The sequence below is a fragment of the Sceloporus occidentalis genome, unplaced genomic scaffold, assembly GCF_023333645.1.
Source record: "Sceloporus occidentalis isolate IW3139 unplaced genomic scaffold, rSceOcc1.0.p SCAF_29, whole genome shotgun sequence".
In the NCBI taxonomy this organism is placed as follows: Eukaryota; Metazoa; Chordata; class Lepidosauria; order Squamata; family Phrynosomatidae; genus Sceloporus; species Sceloporus occidentalis.
The window spans coordinates 11,060,658-11,086,287 of record NW_028317009.1 but is presented as its reverse complement, the minus strand read 5'-3'; the positions used below and the strand labels follow the sequence as shown (position 1 = coordinate 11,086,287).

Here is a 25,630-nt window from a genome sequence, read left to right as displayed (position 1 = left end):
GGGGAGAGCTGCTGCAAAGGGTGAGCCGCTGCGGTGAGGGGTGGAGGGCCAGCCGGGTGAGCGGAGCTGTATACAAGCCGCTGACGCTTGCAGTATACGTATATATCTCAGTGCTCCTTAAACATGTCATCAGTCCGATGGAAGCGTGTGAGCGGGGCAATGAGGGACAGCCAGCACTGTGACACGTGTGCGCCATCTGGTGTACAGACAATGTCATTGCAGTTGGATGTCTCGGCGTGGAGTCTAATGAGAAAATACGAAAATGTAAAAGAACTTTGTGTGACTGTAAACGGCATCTCGTGTGCAAAGCTGTCTTAAGGTAGGGTAGGTGCTTATAAAAAGTGCATGCTGCAGGGCGCTGCCGCCTGTACCACAGCTCTGTGATCCCTACTAGAGGGTAAACGTCACCGTTTGCGGGGTGTTTCTGGCTGAATGTGTTGTATTACGCTGTGTTTGTTTCACGATGGTTTCTGTGTAGGTTGGACAGCGCGTATTCTCCAGTAATGTCTCACCCCTCCAACCACAGACAGACGGAGACCGAGAGAGCGCTGAGAGACTGTCACACCTGAAGACTGCCCGGGTCGGTAAGAGACACACACCTCGACAAAGTGCTGCTGCGTTGTATGCAGTCATGAAATGCCCTACATATGTATGGATATATGTGTATGCATATGTGTATGTATGTGTAAGTATATATATGTGTATGTATGTATGTGTGTATATAAATGTGTATGTATGTATATATGTGTATGCATATGTGTATATCTATACTGCGAGAGACGGTGCAGCACGCTGTACATAGATCTTTACCCGCTCAGTGCCGTAAGACCCAAAGCTCCCATGTGGCTCGTGTCACGTATGTAGGCACCATATACTGTATGACACGGTAACACGGGGCTTGGCCTCAGTAACCCAGCGCTGTTTAATGCCGAGCTGCGCACACAAATTACATGCAGACCGTTACATTGTACCGTGTGCTCCAATACATACAACGTGCCACAGCTTTACAGGAACGGTCCGCGTTGGCGCATGTACCAGGTCTGCTGGCGGTGAAGGGTCTGCCTCTGCTGTCCGCCGGCCCCGGTGTCGGTGTGTGTGTTTCCGGTAACACGTCTGCTGGCGGTGAAGGGTCTGCCTCTGCTGTCCGCCGGCCCCGGTGTCGGTGTGTGTGTTTCCGGTAACACGTCTGCTGGCGGTGAAGGGTCTGCCTCTGCTGTCCGCCGGCCCCGGTGTCGGTGTGTGTGTTTCCGGTAACACGTCTGCTGGCGGTGAAGGGTCTGCCTCTGCTGTCCGCCGGCCCCGGTGTCGGTGTGTGTGTTTCCGGTAACACGTCTGCTGGCGGTGAAGGGTCTGCCTCTGCTGTCCGCCGGCCCCGGTGTCGGTGTGTGTGCTTCCGGTAACACGTCTGCTGGCGGCGGTGGGGTTGTGTCTCGGTGAATTTGTGCGATTGCCCAGAGACGGCGCTGATATTCAGCAGAACAGCCCATAATCATTAGTGTGTACTCGCTACTCCGTGTAACTGCAGCACGCGTGTCACGGCTAGTGCCAGAGGAGGGGCAGTTGGTGTGTGGCCCCAGGTAGATGGGTAGTGGCCCCAGGTAGATGGGTGGGGGCCGCAGGTAGATGGGTGGGGGCCGCAGGTAGATGGGTGGGGGCCGCAGGTAGATGGGTAGGGGCCGCAGGTAGATGGGTAGGGGCCGCAGTTAGATGGGTGGGGGCCGCAGGTAGATGGGTGGGGGCCGCAGGTAGATGGGTAGGGGCCTCATACCCATTAAACATTCTGACCTCCTAAAGGAGAGGGGCATCAGGGGAGGAGAGAAGGGGCATCAGGGGAGGAGAGAAAGAGGGGGTATCAGGGGTTTGGAGTCCAAACAGGGACTGGACAAATTGTACAGGGACATTTGGCAGATATACCTCTTTACCGATGCCTTAGAACGAGCACATGGAAGCCCAAGAGTTACATCGTGAGATCAGCCGCCTGTCTCTGCTCGCCCTCCGATTGGCTGAGATGCGTTCTCGTGACGTCATCGCCGGCTTTCGGAGGTTGCAGAGAGCCGGCGCTGGGTACCGGCGGAGAGATGCTGCGGCTGCTGCTCGCGCTCCCGTTGCTTCCGGTTCTGGGCTTCATGGCTCGGGAGGAGAGCGCCGTCCCGGGAGGCTTCCAGGTGGTGCGCTGGGAATGGCACACGGTGCAGACCCCCTACCTGGTGGCCGTGTGGATCCTGGTGGCCAGTCTGGCAAAAATCGGTGAGCGAACCGTAAAGCACGTGCTCGTCACCCCCGGTACCGGCCTGGGCCCCCTGGCCCCTTATCTATTACCACCGAGCAGAGACACGCGTAGAATGTAAGGCTGGTTGGGGATAATGTGAGTTGTGCATGCAGGGCGCAGGGGGCTGCTCTCTGTACTCTGCAGATTACTGTTTCTCTGTGAGGGGCCCCTAGGCTCTCTCCGGTAAAGGGCCACAGGTCTGGGCTGTCAGTATACATGCTACCCACAGAGCTTTTATTCTTTTCATTCTCCTGATAAGACATTTTGCTGCATGTATTAAGCATCGCTCTGTAGCACCTGCCAGAAGTATACTCTGTGCTGCTCCTCTTTTTGTGGGTGAAGGGAACGTGTCCTCGTACAGAAGACGTTTCCATGGCGCAGATTCAGCGAGCGGCGTGTTATTTATTGCTCTCTCTTACGGCCCAAATCCACATCTTTTTTTATTAATAACTTTGGTGGGGGGCAGTTATCTCCTAAGCGGAACGTATCCTTTTTTCCCATGACGGGAGTTATAGGACGGCGGTGGTCCTCGGCGGTGGTCCTGGGCTACGAGGGGTCTTGGAGTAAGGACATCCTTTGAGGATTTCACTTAAGATTCTTGGGGTAATAGGGCAGATTCTCGGGATGATTAGAGGGCCGGTCTGCCTCGCTAGGTCTATTTAGCCGCAGGCTCTGCGTAACTCTTTGCGTGTTGCTTCCATGCCCTTCCCACGGCGGGAGGAAGAGGGGCAGATCCGCTCAGCGGGGGGTCTTATTCGTGGCATTTGCATAACGGGGTTGAGATATGAAAAGTATCGCGGGCTCCATGTTTGGCTCGGTCTCTTGAATATCCGCACGCGTCGGCATAATGCCTCGTGTACCGCTATGTCATGTATGCGCACATACGTGACCCGGCGCACACGTACGCAGCACGCTGACTGTCTAATCGTGGTTCTTACTTATACCGATTCAGCCTCCAGATGCTGTGTACACGGGGGTGCGATGTATTAACCCTTTCATGTGGATGCTTTGCCGTTAGGAAGGGTCCCCGGAATCGCCGCTGTCCCGCTCCTGGAGGGTCCCCGGCAGTAAAGCGGTCGGGACTGACTTGCCTGACGCTTTCGCGCATGTGAACGGTGCGTTTAGTAACTAGGGAAACCAGTTCTTATTATAGGAACGTATAATTAGTTCGCAGTTAGCGGGGAACATGTTATGTCAGCGGCGCTATGTATCCTAATTCATTTCCGTCGTGATGCCGCCTGGCCCTCAGAGTCGGTCACTTAACCCTTTAGCCGCTTTGCTGATAAATTGTCCTTTCGTTAAGCGGGTTTTTTGTCGTCGTTGCGCCAGAAGTTGGGATTATTAGAGCGCAGGGGGCCGTAGTAACGCTGAGCGGGCAGCATGTATGTGTCCTGTCCGGTGAATGAAAGCGCCGTGTAGCCGTGTGTCCCCACAATGGTTGGGCCCCGTCACACGGTGACTTCTCGGTAACGTGCTTATCCCACCCTTTGTTGCAGTGTTCCATCTATCCAGAAAGGTGACCACCGTGGTGCCAGAAAGCTGCCTCCTGATTATCCTGGGCCTGGCCCTTGGCGGAATAGTCCTGGCCATCGCGCAAAGAGCCGAGTTCCAGCTGGAACCCGGCATGTTCTTCCTGTTCCTTCTGCCTCCTATCGTCTTGGACTCTGGCTACTTCATGCCCAGCAGACTCTTCTTCGACAACGTTGGTGCGATTCTCATGTACGCTGTGGTGGGCACCATCTGGAACTCTTTTGCGACCGGAGTGGCCCTATGGGGGGTCAGTTTGTTGGGTCTTATGGGTAAGTCAGGCATGGAGTAGCTTTGTGGCATGGAGAGCGGGTGGCAGCGTGTGATTATCCCAGTTCTTCGGCTGGCGCTGATCTCCTGAGTTAAAGTTTCTTACCGTTAGGTCCAGCGGCCATCAAATAATATAATAAAATATATAGATATAATATATACTAAAAAAATAATATATATACTGCGTATAATCATTTTCCTATTATTTGGGTGAAAGTGTGATTATTAACGATTAGCGTGTTATTTCCCGTGATGTAAACGGGCAGCACGCAGGCATCAATACTTCTTATCTTTCATACTGACATTAAAAGACTTCTTTACTGACCGATGTGTGGGTCTGAAACGTAACCCCTACCCGCCACAGCCGTCATGGCTTTATTACACTTCCTAAATCTGTGAGTGGAAGCCGGGAAGATTTCTTTTCTAGAACGGCAAGGGGCTCGTGGTGGAGAAAGCTGCCCCGTTTCATAGCAAAGTTGGGGCACTCGGGTGTAGAAGGCAGCTTGGAGCGCATGGAAGGCTCTCTGTCCGCTCCCGCCGGGTACGGGTAGTTTAAGCGGGACGGCAGACAGCACATGGCGACTTCCCTAACACAGTGTCTTTCATACAGAGCGAGAGCCGCTGTCCGGCCAACGTTTAGTTTCGCGCCGTTTATATGATTCTCGGGGTGACCCCCTTTCCTTTCTCCGTATGTCAGACCAGAAGGTGGAAGCCGGTTTGATGGATTTCCTGCTCTTCGGCAGCCTCATTTCGGCTGTGGATCCCGTCGCGGTGTTGGCTGTGTTTGAAGAGGTTCACGTAAACGAGACGTTGTTCATCATCGTGTTTGGAGAGTCTCTGCTGAATGATGCCGTCACTGTGGTAAGGATACGTTACCCAACATGAAGAGCCACTATTATCATTATTGTTTTATATAGCGCCATCGTATTCCACAGCCCTGTACAATGGATAACAAGTAGTTAACAACAATTTGACTTATAGAACAACAGGTGACGGGGTCCTGTGCACAGGAGCTTACAATCTAAAGTAAGTTGGGATGTATGATACAATAGGTAAAAGTGCCGCTGTTAGGGGTGGCGTGTGAGATGTGCCGCGGTAACGTGCTTCATGTTGCTTCCCTGCCACGTCTGTCCAGTCATCACCTATCCCAGTCTTTCCGATACAGAAATCGTGTCTCCAAACGGTATCGTATCTGTGTAACAGCCCTAAATAATCATTTTCTGATCAGATATGCACAATATGGCCAATAATGGGATCAGATGGTCACAGAACATGAACATCCGCTGCTACACGTTACCATATGTGTGTTACGGCACAATGAAGCTGCACGTGTACAGCAGAACATAAAGTGCCTGCGATTCAACGATTGCAGATCAGACGCTCTTCATTTTATATTCTAGAACCCCATAGCCATTCCTATCACTCCATAGCCATTCCTATCACTCCATAGCCATTCCTATCACTCCATAGCCATTCCTATCACTCCATAGCCATTCCTATCACTCCATAGCCTTTCCTATCACTCCATAGCCTTTCCTATCACTCCATAGCCATTCCTATCACTCCATAGCCATTCCTATCACTCCATAGCCTCTCCTATCACTCCATAGCCTCTCCTATCACTCCATAGCCATTCCTATCACTCCATAGCCATTCCTATCAATCCATAGCCTTTTATCACTCCATAGCCATTTTGTATAAGTCCATAGCCTTTCCTATCACTCCATAGCCATTTTGTATAAGTCCATAGCCATTCCTATCACTCCATAGCCATTCCTATCACTCCATAGCCATTTTCTATCACTCCGTAGCCATTTTCTATCACTCCATAGCCTTTGTATAACTCTGTAGCCTTTTTCGAGCCCTGATCTACGGGCACCGTGGGAGAAAATATATGCCGGGTTATTTCTGTGTTAGGCAGCTTGCTGCAGAGCGCTGACAGAAGGACGGGATCACGCAGGCTGCTGTAAACCTGGAACATGTGAAATTCTGCATTTTGAATTCACGGGCTCGCACTTCCGTGTGATGTCATTAATCTAGCCGGAGCGTGATGACCTGCGGACACCATCATACACACGTCATACCAACTCAATGCTCCACCACCGGCCCGCTTTACAGTTCTGTCAACAGCACCGTTTCCACTAACTACCCCCCCCCCCCAATGTTCCATGTAGTCGGGATAAACCCATCGTACATCCCTGCAGAATATAAACCCTGCAGATGAGGGAGAGATCGGCTAGTTCTGTCTTGCGTATGGAGAGTAACTGTGTAATATTTAGTATTGTTTGTGTCGTAGCTTGTAACATTGTTTCGTATATATATATATATATATATATATATATATATATATATTATATTATAATGTGACTGCAAACTACATTTCCCAGCAGGCAACACTTCGGGTCAGGCACTCCTTAAAGAAATGGGGTGAAAGAGCTAAGGGCATGTGCCGCTCGGGGCTCTCCGTAGCCCTCCTGATAGCCGGGAGAAGAGCGCAGTAGAGGGCCTGTCAGTGTGGCCTGTGCTGTGGATTTAGCAGCCGCTATTAGCGAGGGCCGCCATTCGATTAGTTCTCTAGCGAGAGCCGGATTTTCCATTATTTGCATTCCTTGTAAATGCACGTTTTTAGAAAAGATTTGAAGACTTTGTCACCCGTGACCCTAGCAGACTGTGCCGAGATCCCGAAGTCTGTGAACATACAGCGCTCCGCAATATGATGGCGCTATATAAAACAATACAACTCATTATTATCCACGCTCCCTGATTACGTGAGCGATGACGGCTTGTGGATTCACTCAATAACCTGACATGAAAAGAATCTATTGTGAGATGTTTCGTACCTCGTGGCCTAAATGCAGTCTTCTATTCAATGATGAATGTTTTTCTTTTCACTTCGTAACCCAGTTTTCCTTCTAACAACTTCTAGCTGTTTCTGCGTATCGGGGGGGGGGGGGTCGCTGAAGCCGCAGCCGCGCAGGGGCTTTACACGCGTGTTTAGCGTTCTCCCCAGGAGCGGCCCTTCTCTTAGAACTGGTGGTGTTTGAGTAAACGGTCGGATATTCTCTTTATCTTGGATTCTCGCTCTTGCAGGTTCTGTATAAGGTATTTAACTCTTTCGTGGAAATGGGCCCGAAGAACGTGCGAGTCACGGACTACATGAAAGGAGTTGGTGAGTCTGTAACCGAGTGCCGCTTCCCGTATAAAGCGTGTATACAATGTGTGTCGCTTAATCTCACTCGGCGTTCTGACCCCCTATAGACTATATAGAAGGGTGATAACCCGTAGATGCGAGTGTCGGCGGGGGGGAGACCGGTAATCGTTGCCGTCTAGTGACCTCCTGTTTCGTTTGCCGCAGGGTCCTTCTTCGTGGTGAGTCTTGGAGGAACGGCTATCGGTCTGGTATCTGCTTTCCTTCTCGCCCTAATCACCAGGTTCACTAAGCGTGTTCGGATCATAGAGCCGCTGTTCGTCTTCCTAATTGTGTACCTGGCCCACCTCACGGCTGAGATGGTCTCTCTCTCCTCGATATTGGCGTGAGTGTCTGGAAAATATCCGTTATGTGAGACTACGTTCAGAAATGAATTATTATCGATCATAAATCCATTGTTGAGCCCTGTGCAGTGTATAAATCAATACGTGATAGTGATAGCTAAGCCTTTAAACTCTCCATGATGTGAGCGGACGCCCAGCGGTCGGACTCTTAAATCTTTCCCTAAGTCGCAGAATTTATGTGAAATGCGTCGTCTGCACCTGATCCGCACCTTCCTCTGCATGTGCTAAATAGTGGAGCAAAACACTAAATGACCTCTCCATTCGTTCAGCAGGATGTGAATGTAGATTGTAAGCCCATTGGCCTAGGGCCCTTCTGACCTTTAGTTTCAGTAAGCCCAGAGTGTTACTTGTTAACACACTACAGCGTGTTAACGCCTTGCACAGTGTTATGGAACGTGATGATGTTACATAAATGGACAAACAATAACAACAACCAAACAACACATAATAACACCCGGTCAGTTTGTTGCTCAAAGGCGCCATCTAGTGGCCACTCCTCACACGTTACGGTTAGCTGTGAATGTCCGTGTGTCTGTACTGATAGACATGACGTCTGTCGGATGTCTCAGGTTAGACTCTTGTTTTGCCGACTCAATGCAAAACCTGCTCAGAGTAATACAGGAACGCGATCTCACCGGCTGCCTGCTCCTGAGCGCAGAGTAATACGGGAACGCTGCCTGCTCCTGAGCGCAGAGTAATACGGGAACGCGATCTCACCGGCTGCCTGCTCCTGAGCGCAGAATAATACGGGAACGCTGCCTGCTCCTGAGCGCAGAGTAATACGGGAACGCTGCCTGCTCCTGAGCGCAGAGTAATACGGGAACGCTGCCTGCTCCTGAGCGCAGAGTAATATGGGAACGCTGCCTGCTCCTGAGCGCAGAGTAATACGGGAACGCTGCCTGCTCCTGAGCGCAGAGTAATACGGGAACGCTGCCTGCTCCTGAGCGCAGAGTAATATGGGAACGCTGCCTGCTCCTGAGCGCAGAGTAATACGGGAACGCTGCCTGCTCCTGAGCGCAGAGTAATACGGGAACGCTGCCTGCTCCTGAGCGCAGAGTAATACGGGAACGCTGCCTGCTCCTGAGCGCAGAGTAATACGGGAACGCTGCCTGCTCCTGAGCGCAGAGTAATACGGGAACGCTGCCTGCTCCTGAGCGCAGAGTAATACGGGAACGCTGCCTGCTCCTGAGCGCAGAGTAATACGGGAACGCTGCCTGCTCCTGAGCGCAGAGTAATACGGGAACGCTGCCTGCTCCTGAGCGCAGAGTAATACGGGAACGCTGCCTGCTCCTGAGCGCAGAGTAATATGGGAACGCTGCCTGCTCCTGAGCGCAGAGTAATACGGGAACGCTGCCTGCTCCTGAGCGCAGAGTAATACGGGAACGCTGCCTGCTCCTGAGCGCAGAGTAATATGGGAACGCTGCCTGCTCCTGAGCGCAGAGTAATACGGGAACGCTGCCTGCTCCTGAGCGCAGAGTAATACGGGAACGCTGCCTGCTCCTGAGCGCAGAGTAATACGGGAACGCTGCCTGCTCCTGAGCGCAGAGTAATACGGGAACGCTGCCTGCTCCTGAGCGCAGAGTAATACGGGAACGCTGCCTGCTCCTGAGCGCAGAGTAATACGGGAACGCTGCCTGCTCCTGAGCGCAGAGTAATACGGGAACGCTGCCTGCTCCTGAGCGCAGAGTAATACGGGAACGCGATCTCTTCTCTCCGCAGAGTGACGTTTTGCGGCTTGTGCTGTAAGAAGTATGTTGAAGCGAACATCTCGAACAAATCCCGCACCACGGTGAAATACACGATGAAGACGTTGGCCAGCAGCTCGGAGACCATTATCTTTATTTTCCTGGGCATTTCCGCGGTGGACACCTCGAAGTGGATGTGGGACACGGCGCTGGTGCTGTCCACGCTCTTCTTTATCTTGGCTTTCAGAGCTGTCGGTGAGTCCGTTTCGCGTACGTCCGGTTTAGTTGAAGCACAATGCGGCCTCTCTTCCGTGAGGTTTATTGACACGTAAAGGCACGGTCTCCTTAGCGTGTATTAAAGGACAGTTTGGGGATGCCCGTCTGGTTTTGCTATAACCTGTTAACTATCGGTCTGTTACGTGGCTGTGTCCCTTCATTAGCTCTCTGTAATCTCCCGAAATCCAGCGCCCGGGGCCCGGATCCTCGAGCGTTATTACGCGTGGGTATTGGGGTAGATGTGGCACACGGCAGGGTGTATTTGCTGCACGGCCGCCTGATACTGACTCTTTTTGCTACAGGGGTCGTCCTGCAGACTTGTGTTTTAAATCGCTTTCGGCTCCTTCCCCTGGACAGAATAGACCAGGTCGTCATGTCTTACGGCGGCCTCCGTGGAGCAGTGGCTTTCGCGCTGGTTATCCTGCTGGACGGCTCCAAAGTCAAGGCCAAGGACTACTTTGTAGCCACGACCATCGTGGTGGTGTTTTTCACAGTGATGTTTCAGGTCAGTGACTTCATTTATTTGCGTCTCGCACGTTTACACCCCGGCGTTACCTGTAACATGGTTGGTTTATTCACGGTTTACTCGGCGTTCTGGCTTTGTGCTTTGGCCGCTACCTTCTTTAGAAGTTTATACATGTGTCTATTATTTATAGATATAATAGTCTGTAATAGATATACATAAAGACAGGTATCTGGTAACGTATAGAATGCCTGATTTCCGGAAAGCACTCCTATAAAAAGAATATTTGACTCGAGGTGACGGGGAGCTTGGATCCAAAAACCAATAAAGTTATCGTTTCCATGATCTGCAGTTCACAGATTCCCCACTAGGGGTCACCACTCTGCCTCGGTTGGGTTCCGGCAGTAAAGCTGCCACTTAGGGCTGATGTTTCTTATTCAGCAGTATGTGATATGTGTGCCTGTAGGGGTGTAAGTGTGCCCGTGGGTGCGTCCGTATGCCAGTGGGTGTGCCCGTGGGTGCGTTGGTGTGCCCGTGGGTGCGTTGGTGTGCCCATGGGTGCGTTGGTGTGCCCGTGGAGGTGTTGGTATGCCCGTGAGACCTTCCCTGTTTTTCACAGTGACGTGTCATTAATCTAAACGTTAAATTGCGATGCAGGTAATATCTGTGTCGTGAAGCCTCCTGTCCCGCCGCTCGCCTTCTACACACACAATGACCTGCCTTGGCCCGGCTTTAACGGTCTGCCGGGAATGGGTCGGGTGTTTGGTGTTTTGCTCGCTGACACACAGCAGCTAATGGGTCGCTAAATCTTTTAGAAACTCTAAAAGATCTGCATTTCTCGAAGCCCTGTCAGATTATGTGGAGTCGCTTTGCTAACGTTACATGGAAGGAGCGCTGAGGAGGGCTGGTAAAGAGTGAGCACCGGACATGCGCGTTCCATTCACCTGGAATATTGAGTGTGAAATTACCGTCTGTCATCCTCTTTACGACACGTGGCATCTTCAAAGCCCGTTTACTCCGATTCCACGGGTCGGGTAACGTGTGGCTTTCAACCCATCAACTACTTCATTCCCAAAACGACTTTCGTTCAGCGTACAATTCACTTACGCGCAGGGTCTCCCTATATATATATATCATATCTATCTATATCATATCTATCTATATCATATCTATATCATATCTATCTATATATATATATATATATATATATCATATCTATATCCTATCTATCTATATCCTATCTATCTATATCATATCTATCTATATCATATCTATCTATATATATATATATATATCATATATATATCATATCTATCTATATCATATCTATCTATCTATAGCATATCTATATCATATCTATCTATATCATATCTATCTATATATCATATCTGTATCATATCTATATATATATATATCATATCTATATCATATCTATCTATAGCATATCTATAGCATATCTATCTATATCATATCTATCTATATCATATCTATCTATCTATATATATATATATATATATCATATCTATCTATCTATCTATCTATATATTTATATATATATCTATATCATATCTATATCATATCTATCTATATCATATCTATCTATATATCTATCTATCTATATATATATATAGATATCATATCTATATCATATCTATCTATCTATATATATATATCATATCTATATCATATCTATCTATCTATATCATATCTATATATATATATATATATCATATCTATATCATATCTATCTATATATTTATATCTATATCATATCTATCTATATCATATCTATCTATATATATATATATCATATCTATCTATATATATATTTATATATATATCTATATCATATCTATATCATATCTATCTATATCATATCTATCTATATCATATCTATCTATATATATAGATATCATATCTGTATCATATCTATATCATATCTATATATATATCATATCTATCTATATCATATGTATCTATATCATATGTATCTATCTATATATTTATATATATATCATATCTATATATTTATATATCTATCTATATATTTATATATATCATATCTATATCATATCTATGTATATCTGCTGTGCGTTATAAAGCTGCAGACGCTCGTGTAATCCCCTCGAGCCGTGCTTGCTGCTAAAATCTAATCTGCGTTTGATATTTAAATTTTTTTAACGCCTGCCGCCGCTCTCTGGCGTGATTTAGTTATTCAGATACTCCGCAGAGTGGGGCATTAACCCCTTTTGCCCCTCCACAGCCGGCTGTTTGCACAGAGGACCCTTTCCCATGCGGTTTGATTTCAGCAGCGCCAGCTGGTGCTGACAATGCAGCCGTCACTCGCGATCCGTGTGAATAATAAGCAGTCTATTTAGGAATCTTATAGCCGTCGCAAGACACGCTGCTTTATCCGCTGCGTCGTGTGTGTGCGTGACATGCGGGTGACAAGCAGGTAAGCGGTCACGTTTAACATACCTCAGGGCCACGGCTAGAAACCAAAAATGTACGTTTAAATCTCCAGGTAAAAGCACTTTTTCTGCAATGTTGTTGCCTTGTCTCATTTCCGTGTGTGTTTTAGAACGCCGTGTTCGGGAGTGTGCTGCCGTTCTCAGCCTGTATAAACTCTCTGCACTCTTACAGCGGCCGCAGTATGTCAGTGAAGCCGTGAAATAACGGGGGTTGTGTAAATTGTGTGCCTGAGATATAAATACACACAGACAGGCGTCTGAACACAGATAAAATACATTATGAAGCGCTGCTAGAGACGGTATATGCGGGCGATGCCGAGTCATCCCAAACGTTTTCCCGTGTTACCCGAAGCAGGTTGGGAAGCCATTCCGGTAACCCAGTATACAGATGCAGGGGCCGTGCGGCCCCCACCACATACTTCTCTGTAAAATATCCCTCAGCTCCCCCCGGGCGGCATATCTGCTCAGACATAACAAAAACACCTCGGCTGGCTATAATAATTCTAGCAATCCCAAACGATTGCTTGAGCGAGTCCCGCGGCGCACATTCCCTCCGCCGGCGACACCGTTACTGCCTTGTGTCTAAGCAGAGGTCATACACGGATCCTTCTGCGCAGAACACGCGTCTTACAAACTTCCTGCCGCTCTGGTGCTGACACACGCGGGTTATTCCTGACACGGAATGCGTGTCTTATCCTACATGCCAGATATATAGCCGAGGTATTGCGCAATGCACAGTGCAGGGCCCTAAATCCTGGATCTATGGTATGTGTATCTAGAATGACCAGTAATGGTGAGACATGTGCCACGCTACGTCCATACGGTATAATATAGGGTGAGGGTATGGAGAATGGGGGGATGTACCCCGATGCTCCGGCCTGACGCTGCTGGGGAACGCCAGCTTTCTGGCCCGAGGCGGAATTAAACGTGGCTGTGATTCTCCGCCGCAGGGTCTAACCATCAAACCTCTGGTTAAGTGGCTGAAGGTGAAGAGACGAGACCACCACAAACCAACGCTTAACGAGGAGCTGCACGAGCATGTAAGTAGCCCGTTTGTGTTTGGGATGCTGACGTCTCCATAACAGAATGTCTGAGAAGGTCCAGGCCGATCCTGCGCCGTTGATAACTCTTCTGTTTTCTCCCATCGAGGCTTTTGACCACATCATGGCTGCTGTAGAAGATGTAGTCGGGCACCACGGATATCATTACTGGAGAGATAAGTACGTACCCTAGCCGTCTGTAAACAGTCATGTGTTTGGATGTTGTCAGCCTGGGTAGCGCTATCGGCCCCTCCTGGCTCCTTCGTTACACCGTTACCGGCAGAGTCCAACACGTGCTAGAACCGTACCTGCGCCCATGCATTATTTGTAATCTCGCGTAATAACAACGTTTCCATCGGTACCGGGTTATGGATCTGATCCTGAGCCCCGAATGTCTGTGCGCTCACTAGGTGGGAACACTTTGATAAGAAGTACCTGAGCCAGTGGTTAATGAGGAAATCTGCCTATCGGATCAAGGACGAGATTTGGGAGGTTTGCTACAAGCTGAACATCCGCGACGCTCTCAGCCTGGCCGATCAGGTACGGTGATTTTTACCGACGCGCGTTCTTTGCGCTATTAAACTCTCATCCATCGCTCGCGCCGTTCCGTTCGCTTCCAGCTGTGATATGTAATGTGCAGACTCCTCAACGACCTGTCAAGGAATGAGGTGTCAGCAGCCTGACGGGGTAAAAGCAGCTGCCGGCTGTGAATACCTTATCATCAAATCATCCGCAACACAAAGCGATTACCGGAGACCGAGCTGCGCACGTCTTATATCCCGGTGTGTGCGCGTAGCCGTATACCGTGTACACGCGTGCCTACAGATACACGCACCGGCTGTATACGTATAGACGGGTGACAGACGGGTGACGGGTTTATCTGTACACAGAGGCATCCGTTCTATCGTGTCGGTGTCGGTGTGCGCGAGCGCCGCTCTCAGCACTGGCCGCCCAGTGATCATGCCATCTTTCATTTAGTAGCCAGTAATCCCAGGGAGCGGTCGGCGTCTCTTCCTCAGCTGTCGGGTGTGAAAAGGATCCTCATATCTGCGTGGCTTGTTATCCATGCTATACGGGCAGTGCATGCGCGGAATGGCTGTGGGTCTCGGTGACTCACATAGACCTTTGAATCTGCGGGAATTTCTCCTCCGTCCGAGGAAGGGCAGCGGCACGTTGCCTGTTTATAACGCGCATGTAGCCCGTGACCAGCCGTGGGGGACCTTTCCAAGCCGGCAGCTGCGACTCCTCTTGCGGAGCGTTAGTGCGTGAATCAGGCCCGGGGTCCGGATCAGACAGCCGCACAGCGACTCGTGACACTCCACCAAACGAGTCGCGCATAAATTCAATCCAGCGATAAATTCAAACCAGCAGCTGCCAATGGAGACCCCAAGGGGTTAAACTAACCAATTCCAGTACAGTAAAAGACCATTAAACTGCCATGCGGGGGGGGGGGGGGCGGCATCCCCAGGGACACGATTAGAGTGCCAATGATGGGTTTGAACGTGGAATTGTTGGAAGCATGCGCCGCTATCCCTTAGACGTATACCCGGCCCCAACATATACAGCGTTTCAGGCCAGACTCCAGGGCTCCGTCGGTTGCATAATATTTTTTCGAGCGGTTTATAAACCTGTAAGAAATACATCCATGCATCAAGTGGGTTTGGGCAGCTTTATGTACGCTGTAAATGTATACGGGATTTATTGGTTTATTCTGTTATTCTTCCGTAGGGAGGTCACATCATTTCCCCAGACAGACTGTCTCTGCCTTCCATGCCCAGTAGAGCGTCAATGTCAGAGACCTCTGTGACCAACCTTCTGTAAGTGGGGGCTGCCAGGGAAATATTCTCCTTGTTATATTCGCCTTCCCCCCAACCGTATCCCAACATCCACCGGCCATTAATCTGTGACGCTCCCGCAGATAACGCACCCATCATCAGACCGTGCCCGTACCTCAGATACCCAGCGGAGGGGCTGCAGGGGTGCCTCGTCCGACCCTCCCTGTCCGTTTTAGTCGGTTTTCCCCATCACGGGAGCGCAAACCCGTTATAAAAACCGCCCCCCCCTGTATCTCCAGACAATAAACGTCTCCCCGAGCGCATTCTCCGTCCCAACTTTGGTATTCGTTGTTATCCCCAGGAGAGAAAGTGGGAGCAAAGCGTGCCTGGACCTCCAAGCCATCGACACGGTGCGCAGCGGAAGGGACAGAGAGGACACGGTGATGCATCACGTGCTGAGCGGCAGTCTCTATAAACCTCGCCGGAGGGTAAGAGCGGCGCTCGCTCCGTGTAACGATCCGCAGGGCTTCGAACCAGGGTGCCGTCCGACAAACGGGCGCAGTCTGTGTTTACGGTGAGCTCTGGGAGCACAAGCGTCATAATCCAGAGAGCCCGAGAAAGCGACACTCCGTGTGGGGGGTCTCACGGCCGCTAGGGAGCGCTAACCCAACGGCGAGACCAACTTCATGCCCTCTGAGAATGCCGATAACAGCAACTCCTGCCAAGTTTGTAAAGTGCTTGAGCGGTTTTCGTGTGTTTGATATGATTGCGTGTGCTGATCAAACACGTATGTACAGTGACATCGGTGCGGTTTTCGCTCTGATACTTCTAACCTGGCGTTGTATTTCCACAGTGCAAAGCGAGTTACAGTCGCCACTTCATGACCCCAGACGAGCAGAGCCGGCAGGAGAAGGAGGTCTTCCAACAGAACATGAAGCGCCGCCTGGAGTCTTTTAAATCCACCAAACACAACACCTGCTCGTCCAAGTCACGCGCAAAGAAGGAAGGCCGCAAAAAGGTGCGTTTGGCCCGTAGTGCAGGACGAGGCGGTAGGGATGGGGCATTTTTCCAATGTTTTTAATGCCCTGGGCGTAGAGAGAGAGGATGGCCGTCCATTGCGTGTAACTTTCTCATGATTAGACGTCATATATGTACGTTGTATGATGAGATAGCGACGGCCTTCGTAAAACCGATAACACGCTTTCCCCCCGTTTGGTTTCCTTTGTATCCTCTGTGATATAAACACGAATGTAAGAAATGGCCGTTGGTATCTTTGGTGATTCAGCAGCGATGAACAATGTTTCCAGAATAGATGATTATTCACAGAACTAATCGGGTGTCGCGGAGCAGCCCTGTGTGCGCATGTGGCGTACCCCTCCGCTGTAGAAATGTTTCTGTGGGTTATTTCATGCGCCGATCGGCCCGCAGTAAAGGTTATGTCAAGATTTTTCCTTCTTTCCCGGCCAACATTTGCTTGTTGAGATGAAAACCTCAAGCTCTGTTTTGGGGCCAGAGAAAAAGCCCAGCAGGATGGAATTTTTTCGGAGGAGATCCAAGTCCTGCGTTCCCGGAGATTTAACCCCCTCGCTGCTACGCTGCAGCCCGGAGCCACGCGGGTCACTGCCCAAATATTAAAGACCGATCTGCGGTCGATTCACCTGTTTGGTTATAGATGGGAAGAGAGGGGGACGCAGCCTCCACGGTCTGTCGGAATCACACACGTGTGTACGGAGCAGCACACGGCCACGCCTTTCACGTGCAATGCATGCGCTGCTCTGGGTCAGAACGTACCTCCTACTAGGCATGTTATCGGCACAGCGGGAATACCTCGCTAAATACTCTAGGGTAAAACCAGCATCTCATAATGTCGACCTACCGCCTTGTATCTACTAAATACAGAGTCGGCGTTCCCGCTGGTTATTATCCAGAATTATTCAGAACCCGGACCCTGCCTACCAAGCCGGGGCGCTCACCGGAAGAATATGATGTGGAGAGTCATACGTGTCCTGAGAGCCCGTGCCAGCAGCGGTCCCGAAGCCGTGTTTATTTAATCACTGCTGGAGATTCTGTTTGGGGGGGGGGGAGCGATGTTGTTGCTGAAGTAATCATTGGATCTGCGAAATAACGCTGACTGCGCAAGCCGAAGGATATTTTCCACCGAAAGCCGCAGCGATAGCCGGACAGCTAATAGCCGACCCCCTCCGACTCTTACCACAGAAACCAAGATTGTGCTGCACGGCTGAACACGCGATCCCGGCGCCTCCTAAACTATTTCTCACTCCGTATTATTACATATAAGTCAGAAGCCGAGGGAGCCTCCGGAACGGCATCGAGCATCTCATGGCCTCTAAACAGACTCCTTTATCGAATCTGAGATCTCGTGGGGCTTCGGCTCCTTAAAATCCATCTCAGTCTCACGGAACAGTCCTGTCGGACGTCCTAAACATGTAAACAAGTAACGGCTTATCATCCGAACCGCCTGTGCCCGTGTTTTACCTTCCCCGTGATTCCAGTCACTCGACAAATGTTTGCTTTAGAAGGACGGCAGCGCTGGACCCGCGTAAAACCTGCATGATCCTGTCCGAGAAGCGATCAGGTTATGGGTTATTCATATATATAATATTATATATATCGGATATTAGAGGGTTCTGTTAAACACGTGGCCATCTGTCCTTGGCAGCGATGTTTAGCCACACGAGCCCAGAACAGCACATATTTTATCGCAGAATCCTGTTTTCCTGACATTCTTGATTTGGCTGAACCCCCGGTGCCCCCCGTACTCCGAGCCACAGGAGGGCCTTACAAACACGTCAGGAAACTGAAAGTGTCTGAATAAAGTCTGTTTGGGGGAAATGTCGGTGGCCTGCTTGGTCTTCTCCCGGCACGAACGTGACTCTCTTTGTCTGCTCGGCCCCCGTCTTCTTAGTTTGTCGGTTGCTGTTATAGACGCAGATCTGCCATATTTGTTACGTTGGTTCCCTTTTCCCTTCTTGTTTGGTAGAGAAGAAGCAGCCTAGAAAACGAGTTTCGAAACGGAAGACAGAATAAAGTTGTGAGCTGGCAGAACACGGGTACGTTAAGCCGCCGCCGCGCCGCTTACTGCCTTCCGGTGTAAAGCGATGGATACGATGAGAAGAATTCAGGAGCTCCAGCCGGGAATAACCTCCCTCTCGTGCTTACCGGCAGTGGGGTGGGACGGTAACGGTGCTGTACTCTGAATGGGTCCTTCTGTGTTGGTGAGCTTGCAGTGTTCTTCTCTCTCTTTTTTTTCTCCCCAGCTTCTATTGTCGTGACTGCGGACTCTGAGGCTGAGAGTTCGGACGTAGAGATTGGAGATGATGAGGGTATAACCTTTGTGGCTCGAGCAACAGATGAGATTCTCCAGGGTGTTAAAGTCTCAGGTAAATGATTCTGAATACACTGTTACTGCTGCCAGAATGAAGATACGTAGATCTTATGTGCATGCGCAGAACCGTGAAACACTTTGCCCAAGAGATGTTTCTGTTATAGTTGCTTTGTTTTTATGTATAAAAGAAGTTTAATAGCTCGGAACACCTCGACATGTAAAACCTGACAGTATGTGTCTCTATCTGCAGGCATGTTGGGGGTCTGTCAGAGCCCCCGTATTGTGCCGCCATCCCCTACATTAGCCGAGAAAGTGCTACCCTGGAAAAGTAATTTGGATGAAAACACAGTCTGCATCTCGTTGGAGACGACCAAAATAGTCCCCGTGGACCTGCAAAGATCCTGGAAGCAGAGTATCTCATCCCTAGAGAGCGTTGGTTCTCCTCCGGCCCCGGACCTTCACACTGACGGAGCCCGGCTCCAGAGGCAGGATGGCCGAAGCCCCCCGGTCCTCCAGACGCTGCCGGAGACATGTAGCTGTTTCCCTTTTAGCGGTGTCCAAGAGCGAAGTCTTCTGGGCCCCGGCCCGCTCCAGCTGCAGGAACTCCAGCCTTTGATGCCACGAGCAGAAGTGACCAGGAGTCCATTGTCAGCCAGAAACACCCACAGCAAGAGGCTGCTGCAGCTGCACCGGCCCTCCAAAATCTGACTGCGGACCCCCAGCGCCTGGCCAAGGAAAGGAGTAGTGATGTAGCCTTTTGTGAAGGATCGGTTGCCCACCCTCCATAATATAAGAGGTGGTGTAAGAGCAGGGGGGGGGGGATAATGCACATAGCGGGAATTGCCCCAGTCTTTTCTTTATTTTCTTTCCGGGGCAGTTTTTTCGGCAGCAGCACGCCGGGGCAGTCAGCATTTCAGTATCTGTCGGAATCAAACGCCGACGCCTGAACGACTGACGGGTTTGTATCAGGTCCAGAACAACACTGGCGCTTCAGCCTCTATCGCTTCCTGAAATAAGGTTATTTGGGCAGAGTCTGCTAAACGATGCGCTGCTAATGATGTCACGAGGACGCCTTTCACACGAGCGCACGCTCGCCCTGCTCCAGGAAGGACGTGGTTCCCGTTTGGGCTCCAGACTATTTTCGTCATCTTCGCGTTGTGTTCTTCTGTGGCCGCGTTGGCCGCTGTGACGGTTGGACCTGCAGACACGTGAGACTTTGCCTTTGCACCGTGTAGCCCTCTCCGCGTCCCCGTGGGCTCTGCGTAGGCTCTGCGCGGGCGTGCCGCAGCTCCCCGGGCACGGGTCTCCGCACACGCGCGGGGTTAGGCATCGTTCTGTAGGGCTCGCGTTATTCTTTAGCGAGACGATATACTTTTCTGTTCCTGTTAATACGATTGTTTGCTTTCGATTCTCTGTGGCTGGTCTCGGCTTTTGGAATCATCTCTGTGGCCCCCAAGCGATGTCTCCGTGGCCCCCAAGCGATGTCTCCGTGGCCCCCAAGCGATGTCTCCGTGGCCTGCCTTTAATAAATGTGTCTCCATTTCCTCCGCCGGAGAAGAGACGTCGCTAGCGACTCCAGCAGTCACGGAGGGCATCCCGCCGCTCCGTTATCCTAGACGTGTTTTGGATTCTTTACATAAAGCCAATGGATTTGATTAAAAGCCGCGTGTGACGTGGGTTTGTCGGCATGCGCTGTTACAGCGGGTCTCCCTGTTGTATCGTGGGGTGTGCGTTATGAGCTGTCTTTTGGTGACTCTGCGTGTTTCTGACAGTTCCGTGTTTTGATTGCGTGTTCCGAGGAGACCAGATAAACACGGATAGAGCCACCGCTGATGCCTGGCTGAGCGACTGCTGTTCGGGGCTTGCTTGTTGCGCATGCAGGATGTCTGAAGGCTTGGATGGCTAAATGGAGCAGCTGAATGATTCTTCTATGTATGTCATGATGATTGAATTCCGGAACTCCTGATCACGCGTGGAGTCTGGAGTCCGTGGCGTGTGCTCCGTATTCATCTTCAGCAACGTCCTCCGGCCCAATGATTTAGGTAACAGAAGACAGACACGTGTGACCAAAACCTGCGTGAGACAGGTGCAAAGGGGGCTATGTATTTTTGGTAACGTGAGTCTATTTGGGGTAACGCTTTGGGCTATTTACTATCGCTCTACCGTATGACCGACTGTGCGTGACCAAAGCAGCGCTTTAATAATGCTTTAGAATATATATATAATAATAATGCTTTAGAATATAAATAATATGCTTTAGAATATATATATAATAATGCTTTAGAATATATATATATTAATAATGCTTTATAATATATATATTATAATAATGCTTTAGAATATATATAATAATAATGCTTTATAATATATATATAATAATAATGCTTTAGAACATATATATAATAATGCTTTAGAATATAAATAATATGCTTTAGAATATATATATAATAATGCTTTAGAATATATATAATAATAGTGCTTTAGAATATATATATAATAATAATGCTTTAGAACATATATATAATAATAATGCTTTAGAACATATATATAATAATAATGCTTTATGATATATATAATAATAATGCTTTATGATATATATAATAATAATGCTTTATGATATATATAATAATAATGCTTTATGATATATATAATAATAATGCTTTATGATATATATAATAATAATGCTTTATGATATATATAATAATAATGCTTTATGATATATATAATAATAATGCTTTATGATATATATAATAATAATGCTTTATGATATATATAATAATAATGCTCGTGTCCTGGATGTGGAATAACACGGTAAGATTATAATGCGGAGCCGGCGGTCCCACTGATATCAGACAGTTTGTAAGGTTAGGAGAGATTTACTCCGACCGTCCTGTGCCTGATGGGATTTGTCTTCTGCTAACCATGAGTGTGTCACCAAGGGGTTAAATCGAGCGGTTCAGCCGGGCCGCAGCACCCAGAGCCGGCGCACATAACCTGATTATTACTTCTAGGCGGCTGCGGGACCAATAAATCCCCGGCTTTAACGCAAGACTTGTCACCACCTGCACAGAACCGCCGGCTCCATGCTGCTGCGGGGTCGTGGCTGCCGGCTCCATGCTGCTGCGGGGTTCGTGGCCGCCGGCTCCATGCTGCTGCGGGGTCGTGGCTGCCGGCTCCATGCTGCTGCGGGGTTCGTGGCCGCCGGCTCCATGCTGCTGCGGGGTTCGTGGCCGCCGGCTCCATGCTGCTGCGGGGTTCGTGGCCGCCGGCTCCATGCTGCTGCTGGGTTCGTGGCCGCCGGCTCCATGCTGCTGCTGGGTTCGTGGCCGCCGGCTCCATGCTGCTGCTGGGTTCGTGGCCGCCGGCTCCATGCTGCTGCTGGGTTCGTGGCCGCCGGCTCCATGCTGCTGCTGGGTTCGTGGCCGCCGGCTCCCTGCTGCTGCGGGGGTTCGTGGCCGCCGGCTCCATGCTGCTGCGGGGTCGTGACTGTAGCCATGTACCGTACGGGGGTCGTTATAGTGAATACAGCTGCCATCCCCTGTGTACGCCTGAATACTGCGCTTCATTCATTACTTCCTTTATTTAATGCGATGTGTTTTATTTACCAGAGTACGAACAAACCCCCTCTGCCGGAATGCATTTCCATGCATCTGCCGGCTTTCTTTTTAAAGCAGGGCTGTACCTGGGCATCCGACGCTGACCTGCCGCTGCCCCCCCCCCTAATGTCAGGGAGGGTACATGCAGATGAGGGAGGAGAGGGGAGGCACACGCGGTAAACCGACACTATGTCATTATTCCTGCCTCCCCGCTTTATCCCCAGCCACAGAGCGGCCGATGAAGTTCCCGGAGAGTTTGCCTCGTCTGCCGGCGGAGTCCCAGACGTGCCTCGCTCAGCACGCTAAGAGTTAAACCCGCGTGATTTCTGCCCGGTCCGTCTCACCGTAAGTACGCAGCCCCTGCCGGCATCGTGCCGCCGATGTGTACGCTGTGCGGATTGCAAGCTCCCGGGACACGCTGCGGATTGTGTGTCGTGTAGGAATGGCTCGTCTCGTACGCTTTATACGCCATGAAACCCTGAGTCTGGTGAACTAGCCTCCCGAGTCTCTCTCTCACGGGGCCGCGCTTTGTTGGTTGTAATGAAGTCTGTTTGATGGTTTGAGCAGCTGTTTGAAGGGGAGGCGGAGGACCCTTCCTATGAATGTTGTCTTTGTAAATATCTCCCTCCCGGCCATTGAAGAGGTATGCACCTGGTAACCCCTTCCTGCCTGCTGCTCCTTAACTGTCCAGCGGCTGAGGGGTTAAGTCTTTCTGTGTCTGATTTTATGTTAAGGACGGTAGCAGCGATCTATCCCGGGACGGCTCGGCCGGTGTGACTGGGAGCTGCCGCCGGTGTCGGCTGAGGGTATTGGGATCTTTCTTTTGTCCCGGTTAGTATTAGCGCTTTGTAAGCGGGGAGCGGAATAACCCGTGATAGTTTATTAACCCCCCACCGCGCGTTCTGCGCCCCCCCCCATTACATCATCGTTCCCGTGATGGCGGCTGCTTGTGATGTAACAAGAAACCAGGCAGAAAGCTCGGATAATTATTCTCCAGCTTTCCGTCTGTAGAGAGCTGTGTTAGAGTGCTAGCTCTGTGGCCGGCCTCACACACAGTAACGCATTCTGCACGGGATTCTGGGAGATTATCCGCCGTACTGTGTGTAAGCGGCGGCGGCGGTGCCAGGAGCAGAGTCCGGGGCCGCCGGCTTGGCCCTCACCCTCCGTTATATAACCCTTCGGAGGCTGGAGCGCGGCCAGATTAATGTGCGGCGGCTCCACGAACTGCTAATCCCCTTTCTGCCTCAGCGAAGCTCCACGTCACATCAATCACATCACCTGCAGCCGGCTGCCCATTAACCTGCCACTGCCCAAAAGCACGCAAGACACGTCAAACCTGTCCAGGCGGCCCCCCGCAGTGCCACTTGTCACGTAATGCCTCGACGCATTTCACCCCAACGCGTTCTGCCGACTCCCCATTGGCTGGCCCGAAAAACGGTCCTGAAGACCCCCTAACCCCAGTGTGAGGTTCTTTCAGCGCTTTCCCTACAGAGTTATCGCTGCGCGGGTTAGCGGGACCTCCGCGGGATCTCGGGCCGGTACGGAGTCTGCCGGCAGCCAGGGGTTAATTCCGGCTCCTGCGGACAGGTTCATGTCGCTGGGCGAGTGTAATGATGGGATTCCTGTCCCGACTGGTCTCCGAGCCGCACCTGTATAAATACCGTTGGCCTGGCCCTGAGCCGTCGGCTCCATGGCGGCTTATCGAGGGCCCTTGGCTCCATGGCGGCTTATCGAGGGCCCTCGGCTCCATGGCGGCTTATCGAGGGCCGTCGGCTCCATGGCGGCTTATCGAGGGCCGTCGGCTCCATGGCGGCTTATCGAGGGCCCTCGGCTCCATGGCGGCTTATCGAGGGCCGTCGGCTCCATGGCGGCTTATCGAGGGCCCTCGGCTCCATGGCGGCTTATCGAGGGCCCTCGGCTCCATGGCGGCTTATCGAGGGCCGTGGTCGGGGGGCTTGACGTCTCGGTGCACCTCTGTGTGTTTACGTGCGTCTTTATATCTGTATTTATGTATAACGGAGTAACCGCCCCCCACCCCACGAGTAAAAAACGCCATTGCTTTACCGCTTTCTAACCCTTTACCCCGGGGGGCCACTGGGACTGAGCTGCCCCTTTACCCCAGTGCATTAAAGCTGTGAAAGGGTTAAGGGGCAGTAGAAGTGGGGCGTGGGTATGGCAGGCGCTCTATGGAAGAGTGTTTGGCGGGTTGGGCAGAATGAGGCGGGGGGCAGGTTGGGCAGAATGAGGCAGGGGGGCAGGTTGGGCAGAATGGGGCAGGTTGGGTAGAATGAGATGAGAGGGCAGGTGGGTAGAGTGAGGCAGGGGGCAGGTTGGGCAGAATGAGGCAGGGGGGCAGGTTGGGTAGAATGAGGCGGTTGGGCAGGTTGGGTAGAATGAGATGAGAGGGCAGGTGGGTAGAGTGAGGCAGGGGGCAGGTTGGGCAGAATGAGGCAGGGGGGCAGGTTGGGTAGAATGAGGCGGTTGGGCAGGTTGGGTAGAATGAGATGAGAGGGCAGGTTGGGCAGAATGATGATGGGGGGTGCAGGTTGTGTAGAATGGGGGGGGGGGGGGCAGGTAACACCTGATGCCATTCACTGCCCTGCTCTGGCGTTTATATCTCCCGGGGCAGCTGATAGCTGGGATGGGGTAGACCGGCACCGGTGCTCCCCCGGGGGGTTCTGCGGGGACTGCCCCGTGTATTTGCCCCTCTGCGCCCGTCACAGTCCCCCCTGGTTCTCCCCCAGCGCGGTGTCCCGGCCGGCCGAGCTCTGCCAGCGATTGGAGGGCGGAGAGGGGGCGGGGCCAGGGTTTGTGTCTCTCGCTCCGGGGATACGCGGCTCACTTGGCAGCGAGGTGACCGGGCAGCGGAGGGGACCGCATGGAGCGGCACGGACATGGTAACGTGGGCACGGCGGGGGGTCTGTCAGCGGGGGCCCCGACTTCCGGGACAGATCCGTGGGATCCGGCGGCTCTCCCGCGTGGGTGGATCACCGTGACAGGGGCATATCTGCCAGTCTGCCCGCGGCAGGTTTCAGGATCTCCTGGAATGCTGGCAGCAGGATCTCTGTCTGTCGCAATGTGCCGGATCCCCTATAGAATCGGGCTGTATGGGGACCCCCTGTGAGCTGATCTATAGATCCTATGGATCGGGTTATTGTCTGGAGTTACCTGCAGGGACAGATGCCAAACCGCTGTTAACTCTTTGCTGCTGACTTACATGTTATGTGTGAGTGTCACTGTGTGAGTGTATGTGAGTGTCACTGTGTGAGTGTGTGTGAGTGTCACTGTGTGAGTGTCAGAGTGTGAGTGTATGAGAGTGTGAGTGTCACTGTGTGAGTGTCAGAGTGTGAGTGTATGAGA

The 25,630-nt window shown here is 51.1% G+C and overlaps 1 protein-coding gene across 1 annotated transcript; it reads left to right on the top strand.

Moving 5' to 3' along the window:
* The first annotated feature begins 2,126 nt into the window (after positions 1 to 2,126).
* On the top strand, positions 2,127 to 19,382 carry SLC9A5 (solute carrier family 9 member A5). The gene is made up of 16 exons (XM_089486351.1): positions 2,127 to 2,247; positions 3,766 to 4,068; positions 4,764 to 4,927; positions 7,157 to 7,235; positions 7,422 to 7,599; positions 9,338 to 9,558; positions 9,882 to 10,084; positions 13,464 to 13,553; positions 13,663 to 13,733; positions 13,964 to 14,093; positions 15,282 to 15,370; positions 15,690 to 15,816; positions 16,182 to 16,346; positions 18,330 to 18,399; positions 18,607 to 18,729; positions 18,925 to 19,382. The coding sequence occupies exons 1-16, from the start codon at positions 2,127 to 2,129 to the stop codon at positions 19,380 to 19,382; spliced, it is 2,592 nt and encodes an 863-aa protein (XP_089342477.1).
* Positions 19,383 to 25,630: the final 6,248 nt, after the last annotated feature.